The sequence below is a fragment of the Mastigoproctus giganteus genome, chromosome 14 (assembly GCF_048544385.1).
Source record: "Mastigoproctus giganteus isolate SK-2022 chromosome 14, ASM4854438v1, whole genome shotgun sequence".
Lineage (NCBI taxonomy): Eukaryota > Metazoa > Arthropoda > Arachnida > Uropygi > Thelyphonidae > Mastigoproctus > Mastigoproctus giganteus.
Window position 1 is genome coordinate 71,045,786 of NC_143588.1, and position 24,137 is coordinate 71,069,922.

Consider the following 24,137-nt stretch of genomic DNA (forward strand, 5'->3'; position numbering starts at 1 on the left):
ATTTTAATTGAATACAGCAAAAACAACAAATCAAATTCTTATTCTTCAATTAAGATTACAAAACAATAAAAAATGAAAAAAACAATTAATGAGAAGGATGGGCCTGAATAACTGATAATATTTTCCGCAATGTTTGAAATTACTAATCTCGTGTCATCTTCTGGATCAAGTCTGGAATGCTTTTCTGTTTTTATAGCTGTTAATTTTGAGAAATCAACCTCACATAAATATGTAGACCTGAAAGGCAACAATGTTTGTATTGCCATTTTCGATAATTCTGGATACTTGTTTCGAAGAGAAAGCCAAAATTTTTCACAAGTTGTCATCTTGAAAGAAGCACTTATTGCTTCGTCAGATGACAGGTCGATAAGATCTCCTTTTGCTGAATGGTAATTTCGGGGCATGAAGAAATTTCAAAAGCAAAGGGATCACGAATCCAATACAACTTTTTTTCTGGAGATACATTAAATTGTTTGAAAAAATTGTTAATTAGCATTGTTAGGTGGGTGGCAATGATATCCCTAAATTGTAAAATGTCAATATTATAACAAAATCAGAAAAGCATGGGAACGTTTCAGTATTATTATGCTCAAATTCAGTTTTCCAAATATTAATCTTCCCTTTGAAAGTTTCTATTTTATCACTGAGTATTAATATATTTGTTCCCTGTCCTTGAATACTTAAATCATTAAGTTTTTCAAATACATCAGCAAGGGAACTAAGTTTTCCAAGTCATTTTTGATTTGTAAACAATTGAGCAAGGTTCTCATTTTTATCCAATAAAAACAATAAAACTTCATGTTTGATGTCAAAAAGACGTCGCAACACTTCACTACTGGAAAACCACCTCACTTTCATATATAAAAGAAGCATTTCATCCCATTTCATTTCAAAGCATTGTGAAAAGTCTGCTATTTAAGCTTCTACCTTTTAATAAAGTTGATCACACATCACATCTTTCAAAACTTTATACATTATTCATTGACATAAAGTTGCTAAATGGGGCCATGCCATACTGTATGAAGGTTTGATGTTGTATGAACAGATATAACAGCATTTCTTTTGAGTTTTAATGAATAATGGATTTTCCTGTTTTGGTTGTGCTATTATTCAATTAAAAATGATATCAGTAATTTTGGAAGTGGACAAAAATATCACACTTCTAAAGTGAGTATAAACCCAAGTCTGTCACTGTCACCAGAGATAAGAGTGTCCCCAAGACAGAAAGACAGAATTCAGAGAAGCAATAATTATATAATTGTTACAACAGAAATTTTGAGTAATGAAATTTGTGCACAAGGACCAGCTGAAGACTCAAAAAATGTTACCAAGAGTAGTAAAAAGTAGACACTAATGAAAAAGAATGAATATTGTTAATGGGAATTTAAATAGCAGGAACAAAAAAGACATTTGCATCAGATATATTTTAGTAAAATTCACAAAAGGTAAACCTAAAAAAAATGGTTCTAGAATTCTTCACAAGCCAAATACTCTTAATTGCAAACACAGCATTACAACATGGAGGTAACAATTTACATGGAGGGAGCATAATGAAAGGCATAATTGAGTACCTCATTACAAAAAAGGAATTTAAAAAAGCTAGATAGAAATATGAGTATAGAGCTATATAGATCTGAAATTGAAAGTGACTATGTTGAGCAAATTAAAAATGCTAATTAGTGCCAAAAAATAAGAGATATAATGAATTGTCATAAGCTAAAAAAATAAAAATCAATTTTTCATTAAAAATGTTAACTTATTATAGAGTTCACAGGATAAACAACTCTAAAATACCCTAAAATAGTTTCTCAACCCCCACCCTTTAACACATGCCCCTCCTTTAAGTAAACATAAAAATCTTATGAACTGCCCCCTAAAAACCTGTTTTCCCACAATCTTCGAAATTTCTTTTCACGCAAACTATATATTATTTGCTTCAATTATTATCAATGTAAGAATTAAGACTGCTCGTTTGTCATAAGCTTCTGAATACAACACAGGCCACTTTCAACATCAAGCCAGTTGCACTCCATTGTTTTTGGCCATAAGTGCAGAAAAACCAGCTTTGCAAAGATATATAGAAAATGGGATAATGACATGCAGATCATATTCATTTGTTTTGGAATAAACAGGGTGATACTTTAACCAAATATTCTTCAGAGTAATTTGCTGGATAATACACTTGGCAAGTGAACCAAACTTCAGTTCCAAAAATTCCTCTTGCAGAAAAATATCTGGCAAACATAACATTAGTAGTAAAAGGGTTCCTTAAGAGCTTCCAAATTGGAGTTTCAGCTATATTTTTGGGGAATATTGTCTCAATTTGCCCTGCGAACAAATTAAGTGAGATTTGAGTTTTTCCTTGAAATCATTTTCAAGAACCTTATACCTGAGAACTACATCAAGTCGAGAAAATGAATCTGAATTTATAACAAGTATAAATGTATCTGCAGCTGGAGTTTGGCTATAAATGCTTGAATTATATCATAATGAACAATGATAGTGGTGGCATTTGCTCCTTGAGACCTCAATGTGTTCAAAGCTTTAAACATATCTGTCAAAAATGTGGAGCTGGGATGAAAGCTATGATCTTTGAAACCAATTGGCAGTAAATGACAATCCATTGTGAAAGATTCAGCTCCTTTGTTTAGAAAAATTTCAATACAACTTTGAAGATGTCACAGCTGTAGGAACAGCTTCTAAGGCCCGAGAAATCAGCATTTATTCTTCACCCTATCTTTAGTTACATATTACATACAGACAAGTAGTTGTGCACAATTTCCTTCATCAGTTGATTTATCAAAACAGATAAATAAACCAACTGCAAAACAACAGATAGCAAAAAAAAAAAAAAAAAAAAAATTGTATTGATCTTTTCTAAAACTTTAAGTTTCATATCCTCATCTAATTCATAAAGAGAATAGGAAAAGGAAAAATTTTCTGAAATTTTTTCTCAATTTCCTTTCCACACAAATTTTGGCAGCACTCATAAACATGAGGTTTCATGAGAGTTTCTCCAGAGATACATAGGTGTTGATAGAAGGGCTATTTCATACAAAACTTTCACATTTTTTGCAGATTCCTCAAGGAATGTTTTTGGTACTGTTGAATTTTACATGATTGAGGAAATTTCTTCTGCCAGGGCTTTTTTTTTTTTAAATAAGGTATACACAATTTTGTCTCAAATTTCAAGATGAGAGGGTTGCACAGTATCACTGCTCACTATTTGTAGACATACACACAGTGAAAAAGTTAGATTCTACACTCTGTTATACACATGAATTAATAAACGATATAAGCCTCATCAAATTTATTAATTTTTTTTAACTACCATCAAGCTTTTTAAAGAATTTCTGGTACAGTGTTATAAGCATATTAATAGATAACAAATAAGTAAGAAAAGCATTTCAATCATCGAAAGATTTTTTGAACTAAAATGTCAGCAGTAATTCTGAAATAAAATATCTCAACTTAAAACAGAAAATACTTATTAAGGTATGCAAGAACAATTTGAAGACCTTAAAAACAAAAATATTACACAGTATGTCTATGAAGTAATTGTATATTTCAACCCTTTCTGGAGTGAATTTCTTGAACATGTGTGGACCCTGAGTTTTCTTCTAGAATGGCTCTGTGGAGTGAACTACTTCACAAAATTTTGAATTTTCAAAAAATGAAAACTTTATATATAAATGAATATTAATCCATATTAATCATAAACTTTATATAAAAATCTGGAAAATTTTAAAATCCAGCAGCTCTCAATCCTCAAGGGTGCCATATTATAAAGTTTACTGTAATTCAGAGCCCACACACATGCACAAAAGTGCAATAATGGAGTATTTTCCTTATTATTCAAGTGGTTGAATAAAAAGGACTCTTTCCATATTATTTCAAGGTGGCAGATCAATATAAAAATAAGTACCCCATCATATAAAATTGCTGAAATGCCAAAAGAAAGACTTTTATTAAAAAATAATAATAATAATAAAAGTGCAGGTATATCAAAATAAAATAATCATAAAATGAATAAAAATAAGTTTATAATTAAAATATAGGGATATAAAAACACACACACATTTCTGGATGCTGGCTGTATTAGCTGAGATCTGACATGTAATGTGTTGACAGTTATAAAGAATAAAAATATGTGGGTGGAAGAATAACATGGAGAGAAATTTTTGAAAAGAAAATGGAGAGAAGAAGAAAAGACAGGGTTGGTCCCTCCACAGCACAAGGTGAAAGTGTTCTCTCAATGTGATTAATAGTTTTGGATGCTAAATACAATGCCTAAATTTGGCATCAAATGTGGATAACATTAATTAAACAACTTTAATTGCTGTTATGTTATCAAGTAAAGTTTACTGTGTAAAAAGAATTACATTGTTTTTTTATTCCTTTTTTCATGAAACCCCCAAACACAAAAAGGTATTAGAACCTATAGTACTTAGTATAGAAGGTCCTTGCTGACAACAGACTTGAATTTCTGTAGATTGTAATTTTCAGGAAATACAATTGAAGGGAAGGTTGTTCCACAAATTCTGAAGAACAGTGACCATGTGCAACAAAAAGAGAATGTCTATGAGACTCAGAGTGCAAAGGGATGGATCATCAATTACTCTTCTGAATGGAGTCTAGAAGCCTGAGAGAGGTTTTTAGGTGCATCAACCCAGATAACGAAACAATATTCCATGGTAGGGAGGATTTCAGATTTGTAGAGAGTGAAGAATTGTTTAGAATAAAAGTAACCCAGAGGGCAAAAGAGAAAACCTAGAAAACAGGCCTTGTGCGTTGGTTGCATTATATCATCAAAGCTTCTTGCGACGACCGACTAACTGGTTAAAATAAATTTATTAAAATAAAAATGATATATACATAAGATAAAACAGAAATAAAATAAGATGTGTTAATATACAATAAGATAAAAGAGTTAAAATATATATAATAAAAGCATTAAAATACATAGTAGCTTTCAAAGCGAAGTGCCTTTTCATCAGCTAGTCTATGAATCAGTATATACAAAGGGTACTAGGAAAGTTTTGCAATATGACGCAACAATGAATCACAGGAAGCTGCTTGTTGCTGCATGTTGAGACATGTTCATACGTGCATAGTAGCCGCCGCGCCAAGTCGATGGGCTCAGTTATTCATTAGTAGCGAGAGTGTAAAGTGCTTGCGATGGCATCGTGGTCACGAAATGAGATAAGGACAGTTTTGCGGTATAATTTCGTGCGTGGTTTAACCATAGACCGCTGCTTAGAAGAAATGACTCTTGCACTAGATGATGATTGTCCACATCGTACAACGATATTCAGGTGGTATAGAGAATTCCAAAGGGGAAATTTCACTCTGGAGGATTCTGAGAGGTCGGGAAGGCCACGAACGTCAGTTACGGAGGAAAACGTTACTGCTGTGAGGAAAATGCTTGACGAAAACAGGCGAGTGACCTACCAACAGATAGAGGATACTTTGGGCCTAAATGCACCAGCAATTCGTTCGATTCTGCAAGATCATTTGCACGTGAAGAAACTTTGTTCTCTCTGGGTGCCGCATCAACTGACTGAAGAGCAGATGACACGACGTGTGATTTTATGCCGGGAGATGTTAAAAAAGTTTGATAAGGGACAATCTCGGTATGTGAACAACATCGTGACAGGTGACGAGACTTGGCTGTACTATTACGATCTGCCGACCAAGGCTCAAAACAAAGTTTGGGTCTTTGATGATGACGACACACCCGTAATTGTCAGAAAATCCCGATCTGTAAAGAAGAAAATGATAGCTGTATTTTTCAAATCGAGTGGAATTGTGGAACGTGTCGTTTTGGACATGCAGAAGACAGTCACAGCTAAGTGGTATACTGAACAATGCCTGCCTAAAGTCATTGGATCTATGAAGAACCTGCGGCCAAAGTCAAGAATGGACACCTGGTACCTCCATCACGATAATGCTGCAGCTCACCGCGCCAAAGCCTGCACCGAATATTTGACCACGACAGGACTGAAACTTCTGGAGCACCCTCCCTACAGTCCAGACCTTGCTCCCTGCGACTTTGCACTGTTCCCGCATGTGAAAATGAAGCTAAAAGGGAGGCGGTTTTCCAGTGATGAGGACCTTCTACGGGCTTGGGACAACGAGTGTACTTTACTCCCTAGTGAAACTTGGCAGAACTGGTTTAAAGATTGGTTTCGGAGGATGGAGAGGTGTATTGAATGTAGAGGAAATTACTTTGAAAAAATTAAATAAACAAAGCTGTATTGCAAAACTTTCCTAGTACCCTTTGTATTGATAGTTACGATAGCACAAGTCAGCTGGGCATGAGCATGTATCACGAGTCTGGTGTAGATAAAGCAGAATTATGTACACATGATGATCACCAGCACTCATCACACTGCAATACAGTACATTCTATAATAGGGTGTAAGTGTACTCCCCTACACTTACTGTACGCTAAGTACGGACCTGGACCTTTCTTGGCATTTTAACGCTTTTATCTTATTTTATTTCTGTTTTATCTTATGTATATATCATTTTTATTTTAATAAATTTATTTTAACCAGTTAGTCAGGCGTCGCAAGAAACTTTGATGATAGAGAAAACCTAATTTTTTTAGTTGAGGAATGAATGACATTTGTGATGCGCTTATGCCATGAGAGATTAGAAGTCAGGGTAACCACTGATAGAGATAAGTGATCTTGTCTAGAAATCTGAGTGTCATTGAAGATAAATATAGGAGCAGTAGACTCCTTCTTTGTGAGATATAAGACAGAACTGAGTTTTAGAAGGACAGAAATTAACTAAGTTATCTTTGTTCCATTGGAGATCAGCATTTAAGGAATTGGAGGTGAATATTTGGGAACATGAAGATGTTTGTGCAGGACTTCCATTGAATTCGTCCAAAATGGGTAACATAAGCCAACATATCACTAGTGGAGTAACACTTATGGAATCCACAAGGGCAATCACTAATCAGATGAAAGGCTGAGATAGTTTAGAAGTTGGTGGTTAATGGATTTTTTGATTACTCTGGAAAGAGTAGAGGTAAGTGGAATGGGATGATAATTGGATGGGAGGTCACCCTTTTTAGCAACTGGTTGGATATGAGCAAATTTCTAAGCAGAAGGTAAACACACTAGAGGAATAAGGAAGTGTGAAAAGGTCACAGAACAGGAGCAAGCTGAGGAGCACCTGTCTTGAGAACAAATGGAGAAATACCATCAAGACCTGGACCTTTCTTGGCATCAACATTGTTCAAAAGTCTTCTGACATACTTTTGACAGAAGGCTACAGGAGACATTGATTGGAGTGTATTGGGCATTGTAGGAGGTGGTTTGCCAAGACTGTCAAAATATGAGTTGGAAGAAAAGTAAGATGCTAGAACACTGAAAGGACAGATTTCATGGCATACCTGGTCCCTTGGCAACGCGATGCTGTCACCGCTCTCGCTAGTGGACGAATCCATCACCTGGCATATATGTATATATATATATATATATATATATGTACACTGCACTCACGTAGATGGTAATTCGATGTCAGTATGGATAATCATTGTGAGTTAACCGACTTTAAAAGAGGGATTATAGTGGGTGGCAGACGCATGGGTCACTATTGTGGAGGTGGCACAGAAATTGCACTATCCCCGTTCGACAGTATCAAGAATGTATCGGAAATAGGTCATTTCTGGAATAAAATCTCATCATGGAAAGTGCTGTAGGTGGAGAAAGGTGGTGGATGAATGCGGCCATCGACGTTTGTCTTGCATTGTTTCAGCCAACTGGGGAATGACAGTGGCACAAATCACCACTGACTTCAATGAGGGAGATGCCAGAAACACCTCCACCAAGATCAGACGATCATTAGTTGCAATAGGTTATGAAAGCCGCTGACACACCAAAGTCCCATTGCTAACACCGCGACATTGGATTCTACGCCTCAACTGGGAGAAAAAACATTGGAACTCGACCTTGGATGATTGGAGATTGGTTTCCTGGTCCACTGGTCCAAAGAGTCCCGTTTCCAGTTATTTTGAGTGGATGGGAGAGTGCGCATCTGGCGGGAAATGCACAAAGCTATGTACCCGTCATGTCAACAAGGAACTGTTCAGCAAGTGGACAGTCTGCAATGGTCTGGGGCATGTCCAAATACTTGCTACCTGGGAGTCTAAAACACTGATGGAACTGATATTCGGGTGATATTCAAGTCAAGTGGAACCAGTTTCAGCGAAATCCGGACAGTCTGTGACAGCCAAATCCTCTGCTTGCACCTTCACGATGGTGGGACTGTTAGTAATCCTGGTTATAACCTCCATGCACATGCACACTGTGGGTGACCACCCAGGTGTGAACCAACGTAAGCAGTGATTGAGGTGTGGTGCCTACGCCACATGGAGGAATGCCATTTCTCTGTGTTACCGGACAATACTAGGTGGTAGATGACTCTCATCAACTGGTGAAATATCACCACTTTGCTTATTGGAGGCTTGAAGTGGTGGAACCCATTTTTAATCTCCAGAGCTAAGTTCCGGTCAATCCTTCCACATCTCTTCCATCATGCAGTATGACTGATGACTTTTGAGGTTATGATGAACATCATGGTGAGATCCAATCTTCCTTACATTTCGAGGGCACAGCTCTAAAACAGTATTCGCAGCCCGGCCGCTAGTTAGTACACCGGACCGAACCTATTGGTAACTAACTCTCTAGGAGGGTTCCAGATCAGCTAGTGTATAATCTTACTACCTCTACTCTGCCAGATAGTGACTGGAGGGAGTCCGAGTAGTGAGTATGTGTGGGGGGGGGGGGAGGACATTGTCAAGGCCACGTTATTTCAAGGATCTGGGCATATTCTTACCATGTGTACACCATATCCAAAAATTTCATTACTTCACATAGCATGTTCCCCCCACTTTTTCTTACTATTGAATACACCATGAACTGTCAAAGTAACAGAGTAAGCTTATCTGCAAAAAGATCTCAATCTCCAAAACACTTCCTAGTTCATTTCACAAATATACGTGGTCTCAATTCTAATCTCAACGATGTCCATTTCCACTTGCAGTCTGCCAAACCCCATGTACTTTTTCTGACAGAATCTAGTTATCGTTTGATTCAACCACTGCTCATCTCAGTTGCCTAAATTATTCACTGTATCATTCTTTTCGCCTCAAAGGTGGTACTTGTGCATATGTCCATTCCAATTTTCCCTTTCAGAGACTTGGTAATTTGGAATCTCCTCTTTTCAATCTTCTCTGGCTTATAATCTCTTTACCTCATTGTGTCAAATTCATCTTTTGTCTCTACTGTTCTCCCAACTCCACTAATCACTTGGAGCTCTTTGACTTCCTCTCTTTGCAACTTTACTTTCTCCAGTCCAATTTTCCTAACAGTGAGGTAATTTTTCTTGGTGATTTTAATGTTCACAACTCCAGCTGGCTTCCGTTTCCTAGTCACACTGACCCAGTTGGCCATGATACTGAGGCTTGTGAAATTACTAATGACTTTGCACAGATTGTTCATTTACCTACAAGAATATCGAACAATCCTAACCATGCAGCGAACATGCTTGATCTTTTTCTCACAAACAACCCTTCTAAGTACACAGTCAAGGTGGTTGTTGTTGTTTTTTGGTTTTTTAGGAGCATTAGCAACTAAGGCCATATTGCTACGGGGATATGCAGTGGTCATTCCCTGACCTTTCCGCATCCTCCGTATTTGGTTGGCACGGGCTCAAACCCTGGTCTAATCAAGAAGCATGTGCTACGCACTGCTGCTCCTGCCCACCTGGCTATGGAGGCACCTCACGGTCAAGGTGAGTGGTTCTTTAGGCACCTCAGATCACAACTTGGTGATTGTCTCTTCTCCAATGGAGCCATTACCTCATGGCTATTCCCAACCTCGTATTGTTTGGCATTACAAGAATGCAAAATGGGATGACCTGCCAGATTTCTTTTCTTTTCCATGGTCGGATTACTGTTTCAAAACTTTTGATGTCAATGTTTGCTCAGATCGTGTCAGTGAAATTATTCTTGTAGGAATGGAATCCTTTGTTCCACACTCCACTTTAAAATCTCATCCTTTATCTAAACCTTGGTTTTCCAATAAATGTGCTAAGGCTGTTCAAGAGAAGAATATTGCATATTGTAATTGTCTTGTTTCCAAATCTTCAGTTTCATTTTCTGCCTATACCAAACCTCGCAACAATCGTAAAGCAGTTATTAATCAGTCAAAACTAGAGTTTGAACAGGCTAAGAGTAGAAAACTTGCTTCTTGCCCTAATTGTAGCCAAGAATTCTGGTCTCTTGCCAAGTAGCCGAGAATTCTGGTATCCACAACTTTTGTGGCCAAAGCTATTGGCCGCAACTTTTGTCCATCTCTGTCAAAACCAGTTGGTTCTGTTGCAACTTCAGTCATGGATAAAGCTGTCCTGTATTAATGATCTTGGTAAAACACCTCCCACCATTCCCAGCATGCTCCATTCAATGTCTCCTGTGGTCTTCCTTCAAAAGGATGTCAGAAGGATTTTGACGAATCCTGATGCTAAGAAAGCTCCAGATCCTGATGGTATTTCTCTACTTGTTCTCAAAACCTGTGCTCCTGAACTTACTCCTGTTCTTTGCTGCCTTTTTTTTTTCACTTTCTTATTCCAAAGGTGTTTTTCCTTCTGCTTGGAAATTTGCTCATATCCAGCCAGTTCCTAAAAAGAGTGACAAATCCCTCCCATCCAATTATCATCCAATTGCAATTACTTCTACTCTATCTAAAGTAATGGAGAAATCAATTAACCACCAAATCTTAAACTACCTAGAAACCTTCCGTCTGATCAATGATTGCCAATATGGATTCTGTCAGTGTTGATCCACTGGTGATATTCTGGCTTCTGTTACCCATTTATGGACAAATTCAATGGAAAAGTTCCGGGAAGCACAAGCAGTTGCTCTTGACATCTCAAAGGCTTTCAATCGTGTTTCGCACAAAGGTCTCCTAAATAAGCTTCCATCTTATGGTTTGGCAACTGTTTTTTGTAATTGGTTATCCAGTTTTCTTTCTGATCGCTCACTGCGGATGATGGTAGATGGCTCTCTGTCTTCTAACTTTCCCATTAATGCTGGTGTCTCCCAAGGTTCAGTTCTTTCCCCCCACTCTTTTCTTCTTGTATATTAATGACGTTTTTCCATTGACTGGAAATCCTATCCGTAGTTTTGCCGATGATAGCACATTGCATTCCACTTTCCATTTTGAGAAACCTTGCCCTGCTCAATCAGCTTACACTTCTCAAATATCCGCTACCAATTTCTTAAATGCCGATCTCCAGGTAATTCTCCAGTGGGACAAAGATAACTTAGTTGATTTCAATCCTTCTAAAACTCAGTCTTGTCTTATATCTCGCAAAAAGGATTCTTCTGCTCCTATGCTTATCTTTGGTGACACTCCAATTTCTAGGCAATATGATATATCTGTTTTGGGGATTACCCTGACTTCTAATCTCTCTTGGCACAAGCAAATTACAAATATTGCTTCCTCTGCATCTAAAAAACTTGGTTTTCTCTTTTGCTCTCGGCATTACTTTTCTTCCAAACAGCTGTTCACTCTGTACAAATCCGCCCTACCATGGAATATTGTTCCCACATCTGGGGTGGCACCCCCAAAACCTCTCTCAGGCTTCTAGATTCCATTCAGAAGAGGGCAGTTAGGTTAATTAATGATTCCTCTCTAACAGAGTCTCTCCACTCGCTGTCTCATAGACATACTGTTTCTGCTGCATGCCTTTTCTACAGATACTTCCATGTTCTGAATTGCACTGTTCTTCTGAATTGGCTTCTATGATTCCTGCTCTCTCTTTCAAAACAGTCCGAACATATGCCGCCGCCAGCCAACATCCACTTACTGTCCAACTTCAAACTCACAGAACCAACTTTTCATCTTCCTTGTTCATTCATTCAACTGTTGTTTTCTGGAACAAGCTTCCTTCATACATATTTCCTGAAAATTATAGTGTATAGAAGTTCAAATATAATGTCAACAAATATCTTCTTTCATCTTCTCAATCTCCAACCCAAGCACAGTACTAAGTACTATAGGTTCTAATACCTTTCCATAAAAAAAAAAAAAAAAGGCACACATTGGGACCTCTGGTATGTCTAGATGCATCTCTGAACAACAGTCCAGATTATGTGTCCATCCTTGCAGACCATCTGCATACCTTCATGGTCATCATGCACGCACAGGGCAATGGACTCTTCCAACAGGATAATGCTCCTCCCAACAGAGCAGTGGTAACTAGAACATGGTTTGAAGAGCATTTTACAGATTTTACCACCATGGAATGGCCTCCCCGTTCACCGGATATGAACCCTGTGGAGTATGTTTGTTTGTTTGTTATTTTGGGTTTTTAGGAGCATTAGCAACTAAGGCCATATTGCTCCGGGAATATGCGGTGGTCATTCCCTGACCTTTCCGCATCCTCCGTATTTGGTGGTGACGGGATCGAACCCCGGTCTAATCAAGAAGCGTGTGCTACGCACTGCTGCTCCTTCCCACCTGGCTACGGAGGCGCGCCTGTGGAGTATCTTTGGGATGTGTGGAAAGGTTCATTCGAGCTTTGGATCCTCCACCCAGAATTATGGACAGCAGTGCAGCAAGCATGCATGGAAATATCTGTGGAATGCTTTCGCGAACTGGTTGATCCTGCCAGTAGTCATATGCTTGTCTCAAAGATTAAGCCATGCATGTCTAAGTACATGCCTAAGCAAGGTGAAACTGTGAATGGCTCATTAAATCAGTTATGGTTCCTTAAATCGTACCTTTTTACTTGGATAACTGTGGTAATTCTAGAGCTAATACATGCAGCAGAGCTCTGACCTTCGGGGACGAGCGCTTTTATTAGACCAAGACCAGTGTATACAGATGGGCAAAAATTGTGGCCAATAGTTTTGGCAAGAGACCATAAGGCTCAACTGGTGTTTGGATAAGGAGCAAGTTTTCTAGCAAATGTTCTGTCATGTGGAAGTTAAACTTCCACATGACAGAACTACTTAAATGGTAACGTTCTGGAAGTTTTATACTGTGTTTTCATATTGAATTCTGTTATAAAACCTCATCAGAAAAGATTTAGTGCCTATTACTAACTATACAGCATCTATTACCCTGTACAGTAAGTAATAGCTGTTAAATCTTTCCTGATTATGCTTGATGATGGGATTCTATGTGATTCTATTCCCAATTATTAAGAAATTCTATTGTGGGAATTTAACTTACTTAATGTAACTGAAACTTACTTTTTATACAATAAAATTAGCTTTATAAAAACTGTTCATGTGGTTTAATTATTTAGTATTAGTCACATATAATTCGTTATGTGACAACCACATGTCCTCTCAACATATTAATTTTATATTGCATTTTGTATGAATTGTACTGTAAAATGTACGAGTTCTAAACAGGTGTCACATGCAACCTATATGTGGTGGCCATCTTGTTGCAATTCAAAATCAGATTATAAAAACAGCAATTACTGGTCAAACAAATGGATACATATGCAGTAATCTCATAAGCCCTGTTGCTATTTTTGGAGAACTCTTTAAAAGCTGTTCAAAGATTCTATTTATGTGACAATAAAAACTTATTTCTGTTCTAAAGGTTTATAGTCTATTAATGTGTGAGTAATCTCTGTTGCATGGGTTGTGTACAACTCAGTTTGCAAAGTAAGTTAACTGCTTTCCTGTGCAAGGGTACTAAGTACTATAGGTTCTAATACCTTTCATGTCAGGGGTTTGAGTCAAAAAAAAAAAAAAAGGCACATGTTTGGACCTCTGGTATGTCTAGATGCATCTCTGAACAGTCCAGATTACTAATCATTCCCCCCCCCCCGGTGTTATTTTCCATCAGTCATAGATAATTATGGAAAATATTTTGCTTTTTTTTTCTCCTTAAATCAAATAGTTCAGTGCATAAAATGCACATATTGTAAAATAGATAAACAGAAATTTATTTTAATAAACATACTTGAGCATCTGAATCAGGAAGGAAGAGATAGGCTCCACTTCGATCCCGACCTTTGGGCCTTGTACCATATATCATAAACTGAATTCTAGCCTCAATAGAAATAGAATCGTCTTTGGACACAATTCTCTATTAAAAAAATTATCAGAGAAATATAAAACTGAACTGTATTTAGTAGGTGCACTTTAAATTGGTACACATCACTATTTTTTAGTCAACAAATAACAAAATGCTATGATTAAAGAGAACAATAACCATGAGGAACACGGATATTCATTGCAGTTATTTTGAGAATCAAATACATTTCTGCATTCAATTTCTGTTTCTTGAGGGTACTTTGGTTCCTTAAATAACACTGAAAGTTGGCAATCATAGGGCTTACAGTGGACACGATTGACATTGTCCAGAGGTCAATGATATTGCAATTACCGTATTTCCCCATGTATAAGACGCACCTTTTTTCGAAAAATTTGGGGTCAAAAAACTGGGTGCATCTTATACAGTGGTTGTAGATTTTTTTACTTGCATTTCCCGCTTTTTCGCACTTGTTATCTTTGCGCTCATTGTTTCGCACTTGTTATCGGTATATTAGGTTACGTTTTGCCACGTTCTGCCTAGAAATGGCTCAGAAAAGATTTTCGTACAGTGCTGAATTCAAGTTATGAGGAGTTGTATGAATTTTATGATGAATAAAACTTGAGTTCAATAACTTTATGTAATACATTTTTTTTTTAATTTCGGGCCCCAAAATTAAGATTCATCTTATACATGGGGAAATACAGTATATCCTTTTAAAACGGGCATCATCTAAAGATTGGCACAATCCATGTAAAATATATTAGCAACATGAAGCCACCATTTGACTATCGGTGGTAAACCAATAGTCAAATGTTCAAAGACTACAAAAAAATAATAGCTGACCTTCATTAGCAAATGTGTGAATAACATATCAAATCTAAGTGAACAGCCAAGTGATGTATGGAAGTAAAACCTCATAATAAAGGTTACATGCATCTTTAATCCTTAATACTTTATTATTACATAATATTAGGCCACTTTCTGACTGCCCTAGTCTTTAAAAGGAACTACAGCTATTAATATACGTGTTCAAAAGTAATAAAAATTCAAAATACTGTCAAAGTATTTCATGCACAATAGGTAGTTTGGGGTAAAGTGCAAAAGTCCAACATGTACTATAAGCTTCCTATAGATGGATCTCAGTGGGAGGAGGGAGAGGTTCAGGTACATTTGTTTTTGAGACCATTTTTTTTTTAAAACAAGAAACCTGAATTGTCTCCAAATCCAGCTACAAGAAGCCCTCAAGACAGAGGTTGACTCTTGCATTCTACTCCAACTGCCAGCCATGTATAAAAAGGTGCTAATAGATTGCTAGGGTTCTTCAGTTTGTAGGGGCTGCTTTTTTCCCCTACAAACTGGACTCATAATCTCTTCTCCAAATACAGTCATATCTTATGCTGCCAGCCATAGTAAACACATATCCAGCACTGCCAACAAACAAAAAATAGCAATAAAGCATGTTTCATTGGTGCAAAAAATACCTAAGTGCTTAAGCTACCCTCATCCAAGTGCCACCTAATTTTTATGGGAGAAAGAGAGGACTGCAGGCCTGAAAATGAGATAATAAAATCTTGAAAATGCTGGTACTATGTTATGTTAGATATTGATATGAACCAATTGCCTAAAAGCAGCATTTCACTAAATTATTTTTTTAAAAAAACAGTATAAGACTGCTTTCTCACTTGCTCTATCTTTTAAAAATAATGTTTATTTTAAAGTTAAAGCACTTACAAGCTTTGTGATAATTCTGAACAACAAGAAAAACTTTTAACAGAAATATGAGTTAAGATATTATTTTTTTACACCAATTTTGAATATGTTGACCATCTTTTCACGGCACCCTCAGTTTGCAAGTTATTTCATATTTAATGAACTTAGATTTTGGTCTGTCTGTTCATAGTAGTTGGAACACTAATTGAGAAGTTCTGGAACCAAGAGTTTTGGTCTGGGACCAAGAGTTTAAATATTGCTGAAATGGTGGGTTTCTGGTAGTTTCTAGTCTATTCTAACCCACACCTGTTCTCTGCATGTCAGATAGACCAATCAATAAATGTGTGAATTAATCAACAGAACCAATCAGTAAATGTGTGAGTTAATGATACATATTAGTAAATTTGTGTTCTTTTCATAGCTTTTGGCAACAATTGAACATACTTTTAAAATGTACAGTGCATTAATTCACCAGATAGCTTTTTTATGTGTGGTATTTACACCAATTAAATCCTGCAATCAGTCTATAACACCTTTATTAAAGAAATAAACCAATATGAACTTTATTTTGGCTACAAATTAGGTGATCAGGAAATGAAGTGGGCTCCTCCTATATGCTGCACTAATTGTGCAGCATATGAGAAACAGAAGCCCAGAAATCCTTCAAGAACATTTGTGAATTTTTTTGAGGCAATAACAGAGCAGAGAACTATAAAATCTTGATTGGGAATTTATTACAAGCCTACCATAATCTCACTTTCAATATGTCTCTAAAAATACACTTCCTCCATTCCATTTAGACTTTTTGCAGATAATATCAGACACGTTGGTGATGAACATAGTGAACACTTTCATCATAATATTATGCTTCCGTGGAGAAATTTTACCAAGGAAGGTAGGAGTCCAGTTTCTAATTAAACAGTTTTATTTTGCGAGTAATACTACATTACACTTAGTTGTGACTAAATAATGTTATTACTATTCTTTACTTTAACTTTCTTAAGGTATGTTTTCATTTACACATTAAAATCCAGAATATGCATATAACTCTTAAAAATGCCTAATAATCTTTCAGCTAAAATTTAAGTTAATTTTTTTACAGGTAATAAAAAAAAAGCAGTATAATTCTGAAAAATGAGACGTAGTCAAATTACTCACCCTAAGCATTCCATCAGCACCTGAAAAAACAGCAGTAAGAAATGGTGTCTGAATTGAAAACTCTTGAGGGGCTGGCAACTGCCTCATAACAAAGTCTCTGTAAAAACAGTAGTGGTAATTACTGTATTTGTGTAGTATTACCCATATGGTGCAAGTAAGCCAGGCTTTTGCTGCACCAACCAAAAAAATAAAATAAAATAATTAATTTAAAAAAAATAATAAATAATAAAATACTTATCTGACTCCATCCTTGTGTAGGTATTTGTTCAGCTGACCTTTAAATTTCCCAAGGTTTTAAGCCTCAACCACCCATGGAGACAGCTTATTCTAGTAATTAACATGTTACTGGCTAAAAATAAACTTCCTGCAATCCAGTCTAAACCACTTTTCCAGTAATTTATGATTCCTAGTTCAGGAATGATTTATAAATGAAATGTTCATTGTAGTAAGTGAAAATTCCCCCTCATTCATTTTAATTTCAGCTCTTAAAGCCCTATACACCTCAATAAAGTCTCCTCTAAGGTGACTAGTATCCAAGCTCTGTAGCCAACATATCTGAAATCTTTCCTTATATGGACACCTCTTTCTGATCTTGAAAGGGTTCAAAGGGTCCACCTTTGAATCCTTTCAAGAGTTCAATGTGTGTGTTTTTTTTTTGTTTTTTTTGGTGCAGTCTCAGATCATGAATAAGATAATATATTCAATTATGAAAGATTTTTTTCTTCTTATTGGCTTATTAAGAAACACAGTGTTGTGAAGATTACACAGTTATAGTGACATTAAAAGTGGAGGCGTAACCATTAGTTAGTATCAAGATTAATTTAATCTGTATTTGGTTCGTCTAAACACAAAGTGTCAAGGTATATTATGCAGCATAAGAACACTTGTTAAAGTTCTTGTTAAATGAACACACGAAAACAGGTACTATTTTTTACTACACTCAAAGTTCACTATAACAATGAATATTTATCGTAATCACAAGTGCTTAAGTAGTACAAAGCTTTCAATGAATGTCATGAAAATGCAAAAAACTCCACTCTTAGTAACCAAAAATATATACGAATTCTAAGGGGATTCAAAATAATAACTTTATTCAAAATGAACGATATCAGTTCATCAATTGGCAAATGTAGCTATCAGTATAGATAATGTGGAGAAAATAATCCACAAGGAGTTAAATTTTACCAGACTACACAGACTAGGTACTAAGCTTTTTTCATTAGAACAAAGGCTGTGCAATTATAGTTCTAACAACAAATACTAAAGTTTTTCAAAAAAGGCATTTGTAAGTCAATAAAAAGATGTAAAAGTGTTTATATAAAGGAAGTGATCTCAAGAATTTAAAAAGAGAGATATTAAATAGGCTTAGTAGCATTCGTCAGCTTCTTATTTTGAATTTAACCAGTGATTTTTGGAAATTACGACTCCAGTGTTGGCGCCAATATTGTTGAACTGGCCGCCATATTGTAGTCGATAAGAAATAGCTTAACGTGTATATATATATATATATATATATATCTCAAACTGATAGCGCAAGATTTAAAGTAAAACTAGATAGCGTAATATGAAGCATTGTATTAGGAATCCGTTAGCTTATTATAGTATTATCAATTAATCAAAAATATTATTAATCTTATTAAATTTCATTGTTAATTAAATTGTATTTAAACAGAAATCATGACCCAGACTAGAGCTGCAAAGCAAATATCACAGACTAGCGAGAGTGCTGTGGCTCGGGGAAGAAACAAAGGGGCGATTCTCCAATGCCTCACAGTCTCAAAAAATGTGCGAAACGTGAAATTTTTGCTGACCTTTCTAAAACAGGACATGATCTAGCCAAGGAGGATGCCTCTGTGTGTGCTAGGTGTCTGGAGTGTCAAGAAATTAGGCAGCAACTCAGCATTCTGATGGGCGTCTATGAGAGCTTGAGGTGTAGGGTAAATGCCCTCGAAGAAATTAATGAGGGGCCCATAACCTGGGGGTTCACATCTGGTGAGTATGGGCTTGGCAAACCCAGTGTCCTGAGCTGAATATCACCATTCTTCTCTTTCTTGGTGATTCCTTTGTACTTCTCTCTCTCTCTCTCTCTCTCTCTCTCTCTCTCTCTCTCTCTCTCTCTCTCTCTCTCTCTCTCTCTCTCTCTCAGGGGTTAACTCGGATTTTCTTTTTTTTTTTTTGGCTGGTGCAGCATAAGCTTCAGGCTTCCTTGTACCATATGGCTAATAATAATAATAATAATAATAATCAAGCTCTCAGATGCCCAGCTCAACGACAGAGCTCACTCCTGTGCAACAGGCAACACAGAGGCTATCTCCAAGGCAGAATGCACTGGTCCCAAAGGAACTAGTTATTGTTGGCGACTCTACTGTCAGGGAGACGGGGAATATACTATGTAAGAAGGATAGGTGGAACAGGACCAGGGTATCTGTTGATGCCGTTATAGAGCAGATATCATCTTTTCAGGGCACAAAAGGTGATACTGTTGTATGTGTAGGAACTAATGACATTAAGAGTAAGAGATCTGCAGATTTACAAGTACAGGTCAATGTTGAAAAAAAGTTGTGAGTTAGGGTTGAATGTGGAAGTGTCTGCAATTCTACCCAGACACAATAGGAGGGAGTATATGATGAGTCTTGTCAATCAATTCGGCCTTGGAGAGACTGTTCAAGGCTCAAGGGGTAGAATTTATTTCAGCCTGGTTTGTGCTTGTTGACAGGAGAGACTGCTTCTACAGAAATGGGATACACTTAAATAGAAAGTGTGTAAGAATATTTGCTGATGCTATGGAGGCAGTGTTAGGTGGGTTGGAAAACTGCTAGCGTGAGGGGATAAAAAAGTGTGTGGGGATACACAGACTAAAAGGCTAACAGTGGCCGCAGGCAGAGGCAAAAGTGATTCTTGCACCTTCTATTAGAATGGGCAGCAGGCTGGAAAGCAAGGTAATGGAGGTTTCCAGGCCTGCTGGGGGTCATAGTGGAACAAGTAAATACATGGGTCGTGTTAGGGTAGCTAGGAGCAGGAACAGGTGCATGTACACCAATGCTAGGAGCATAGTTAATAAATTTCATGAGCTTGAAGTGCTAGTAAAGACATCAAAGGCAGATATATTTTGGGATATCAGAGATGTGGTGTCACACAGATATAGGCAGTGCAGAGTTGGAATTCGGGGATTAAAATGTGTATAGGAAGGATAGAAAGGGAGGAGAGGTTATGCTGTTAGTTAAGAAACACAAAATCTAAGGAAGTGCATTCAATTGATGTTGGTGGAAAATGCAGTGACGAGTCTGTTTGGTGTGAAATAAGCACTGGGAAAGGAAAAATGAGAGTAGGTGTACGTTATAGGCCTAATGAATCTGATGAGTATAATGAGCAATTGTGCAGAGAAATAGAATGGGCCAGTAAATAAGAACGTCTTATAATGGGAGATTTTAACTTTCCAGATATTGACTAGAACTTGTGGATTGGTCACTCACACACTAGCAAGAATTTTGTGGATTTATTGGATGACTGTTTTCTACAGCAACAAGTTCGAGAGGCAACCAGAGGGAGTAATACTGTTGATCTGATTATCAGTTGTGACTCTTCATGCATTAAGAATCTGCAGATAAAGGAACCACTTGGTGACAGTGATCACAATGTATTGATGTGGAAATTATTTAAAGATGTAACTACCATCAAGGCTAAAGGGAAGGGCTTTTGCTTTCATAAAGGTGACTACAGAGGTCTCAAACAATTTTTAAATTCTGTACGGTGGAATCAGCTGATGATGTTACCAACAGTGAATTCTAAATGGGAAGCCTTCATAAACTTATTTTTGGAGGCTACTGGGCTTTTTATTCCAACTAAGAAATACTGTTCAAGGTTTAGATGAATTAATGAAGCTAGTTGCAGAGAAGAACAATGTATTGGATGCATATAAAGTATCAGGTGACACAGAAGACTATAGCAGGTATAAACTTGTCTGTAATCAAGTCACAAAGGAGGTTAGGCAGGCGAAGGCAGATTATGAGAAATCTTTGGAAAAGGATGCAAAGAAAAACAGCAAGGAGTTCTTTACTTATGTAAATTCTAGAAGGAAAGGGATGAATCAGATTGGACAACTTAACATAGATGGGTTGACCATTGATGGATCGTGCTCAGGTAGCTGATAAACTGAATGAGTATTTTGCATCTACATTCACACATGAGGAGTTATTCAATGAGGGGAGTGCCAGAAGTTTATCAAATGCTAACAAGGAGCTAAGTGATTTTGTAATAACTGAGAGCAAAGTGGAGGAGAAATTGTTGAAGTTAAACATAAGGAAGGCACCTGGGGTGGATGGGATCTATCCAGTTATATTAAAGGAGGCAGAAAAGGAAGTAAGCAAACCCTTAGCCATAATTATGAGAGCTTCCTTGGACTCAGGGGAGGTCTCCATGGACTGGAGGTGTGAAAATGTATCACCAATTCACAAAGGAGGTTCAAAAGGTGACACAAGTAGCTACAGACCTGTTAGTTTAACTTGTGTTCCATGGAAAATAATGGAATCACTGGTTAAAGAAGCACTGCAGGATCATCTAGACAAGACTGCAGTAATAGTTAAGACACAGCATGGGTTTGTCAAAGGGAGGTCTTGTCAGACCAATTTGATTGGTTACTATGATGTGGTCACAAAGGAACTGAATGCCAAAAATAATTTTGATATCACATACTTAGATTTCAGGAAAGCTTTTGATACTGTTGAATATGGAAGACTGCTGTACAAATTGGAGAGGTATGGCATCAAGGGTAAGCTGCTACAATGGATAAAGGGATGGTTGAGTGGGAGACAACAGAGAGTGGTAATGGACACTGCTCTTCGTGGACAAATGTTATTAGTGGAGTTCCTCAGAGTTCAGTGTTGGGCCCATTGTTGTTTTGTATATTTATCAATGATATTGATGAAGGTATATCAGGTTTAATGTTCAAATTTGCAGATGATACAAAGATTGGCAGGGTTAACGACAGTAATAACAGTATGCTACTCCAACTGGATCTAGATAAGTTGGGAAAATGGGCTGAGAAGTGGCAACTGAAAGTTAACATTGACAAATACAAAGTACTGCATATGGGTAGCAATAACCGAAAAGAAACGTACCAACTGGGTGGTACTACACTCAGAGAAGTGGAAAGTGAAAAAGACCTGGGGGTAATTGCGCAGCCAAATATGAAGTTTGCTGAGCAGTGCAGATGGGCTGCCAGGGCAGGTCATGGAGTCTTGTCAATGATATATAGGAATTATATATCATTGACAAGATATATCACCTGATATATAGGAATTGTATATCATTCACAATGATATATCACCTCCCTCTCCCTGCTAGCAGGGAGAGGGATGTGATAATCCCATTATACAAGGCAATGGGCAGGCCACACCTGGAGTACTGGGTACAGGTCTGGAGGCCTCATTTTAGGAAGGATGTAGGGTTGCTAGAATGAGTATAAAGAAGGGCAACAAGATTGGTGAGGGGAACAAAGGGGTGCTCTTACCAAGAAATGCTTAAGTTCTGCAAATTGCAGCACCTGGAGAGTAAGCACCTGTGAGGTGATCTGATTGAGGTGTTTAAGGCGTTGAATGGGATTCTTCATCTTGCTCCAAGTAAGAACCTGAGGGGGCGCAGTTTCAAATTGAGGAAAGATAATTGTAGAATAGATGTGCGGAAATTTGCCTTTAGCCAGCGGGTAGTTGATTGGTGAAAGAGGCTTCCATCTTTTGTTGTGGAAGCTAATAGCCTAAATAAATTTAAGGCCGAGCTGGACAGGCATTTGGAACGAGTGGATGAATGAAACAGGATTTTTTTTTTTTTTTTTTGGCTGATGCTGCATAAGCTTGCTTTGTTGCTTCATATGCTTCTACTAATGCTAATGCTAAGAAGTAACAATGTTGATAATTAGAGCCAATATAATATAAAAATTAATTTTTACAGTGCAAGCTATTCTATTGAAAAAAAAATTCAAACTGCAAAAATTGCCAGGATATCCATAAAACACATCATCAGAAGCTTCTCGGGTTCACCTAAATCAAAGAGGAATGTGTTCACATTCTGATTTGTGCATTATGCAGGCTGAAAAAACACAAATCAGGATCTGAACCAAAATTTATTGAAATGAGTGACAAGTGGTGAAACTGCAACATTTTTAGAATGGATAGAATCATGTTTTTTTCTGGGGATCACACAACTGAAGTCATCTACAAGCATACACACTTTTGTAACTAATTTTACATTGGTTACACCATTTAAATGTCTTTCTTTCGGGGGGGGGGGGGGTGATATTCAGTTTTCCCTAGTATTCCACTGCAAAAACAGGACTCCACCATAAATTTCTAGGATATCCCCCAATTCTATTGCACACTATTTAAGTAATGCTTTCTTATCCAATTATTAATCAACACTTCCTTATTTTCAGGTGGCTTGGGATGTCATCACAGCTTTTCCAGCTTGCTTCCATGTAATTCTTATCATTTGTTCAGTTGCACTGAATAAATTCCACAGCCAATTTTTCCTGCAATGCTATATTCTTCAAATGCCGCTGCAAATTTGTCTTGTCACCAGCTAGGAAGTCTCATTCATTTTTTGAGATACTGCTTCCTTATATATAAGAAAAGTAACACATTAGCAAGATGATAAGTGACATTTTCATGGCGCTTAGTATGTAATTGCATTTTGCGTTGCCTGGTCTTTGCATTTCACTCCGACTTAATGGCATTATTGATAATAATACTGGTAAAAATATTGTAATGTGTGACTGTTAAACTACATAATGTGGCAACTGGAAAGCGAGACTGATGTTATGAGACGAGTGCTGGTGCTGCCATCTATTAGAAGTAATCATGAAACAAGTGAGTGTTCCTCGAGCACAGTAGTCAAGGTCAGCAGATGCCGCCATTTCAGAACACTGTATGAGTTTAACTGCACGTCTCTCCTATGTCTGCATTACGGAGGGACAATGGAACAAACAGCAAACATCAAGTTTTGTTCAACTGGGTAAAACCCCCATGGAAACTTTTCAAATAATAAAGCAAGCATATAGAGAGAAATGTGTCTCATGCATGCACATGTGAGTGGTATAAATGTTTCGCCCATGGAATAGAAAAACTGGAAGACAACGAATATCTAGGCCCAGCAAAAACAGTTTGAACAGCACAGTTGATTGAAAAGGTGCGGGAAATT

The 24,137-nt window shown here is 37.2% G+C and overlaps 1 protein-coding gene across 1 annotated transcript in view; it reads right to left on the reverse strand.

Moving 5' to 3' along the window:
* Positions 1–24,137, reverse strand: part of LOC150075225 (alpha-mannosidase 2-like) — a 253,553-nt gene that overhangs the window by 51,758 nt on the left and 177,658 nt on the right. Inside the window, exons 15-16 of the mRNA XM_090388915.1 lie at positions 16,947–17,043; positions 14,004–14,129 (exon numbers count right to left, since the gene is read on the reverse strand). Coding sequence (XP_090245041.1) covers positions 14,004–14,129; positions 16,947–17,043 — 223 coding nt within the window. The remainder of the gene's footprint in view (positions 1–14,003; positions 14,130–16,946; positions 17,044–24,137) is intronic.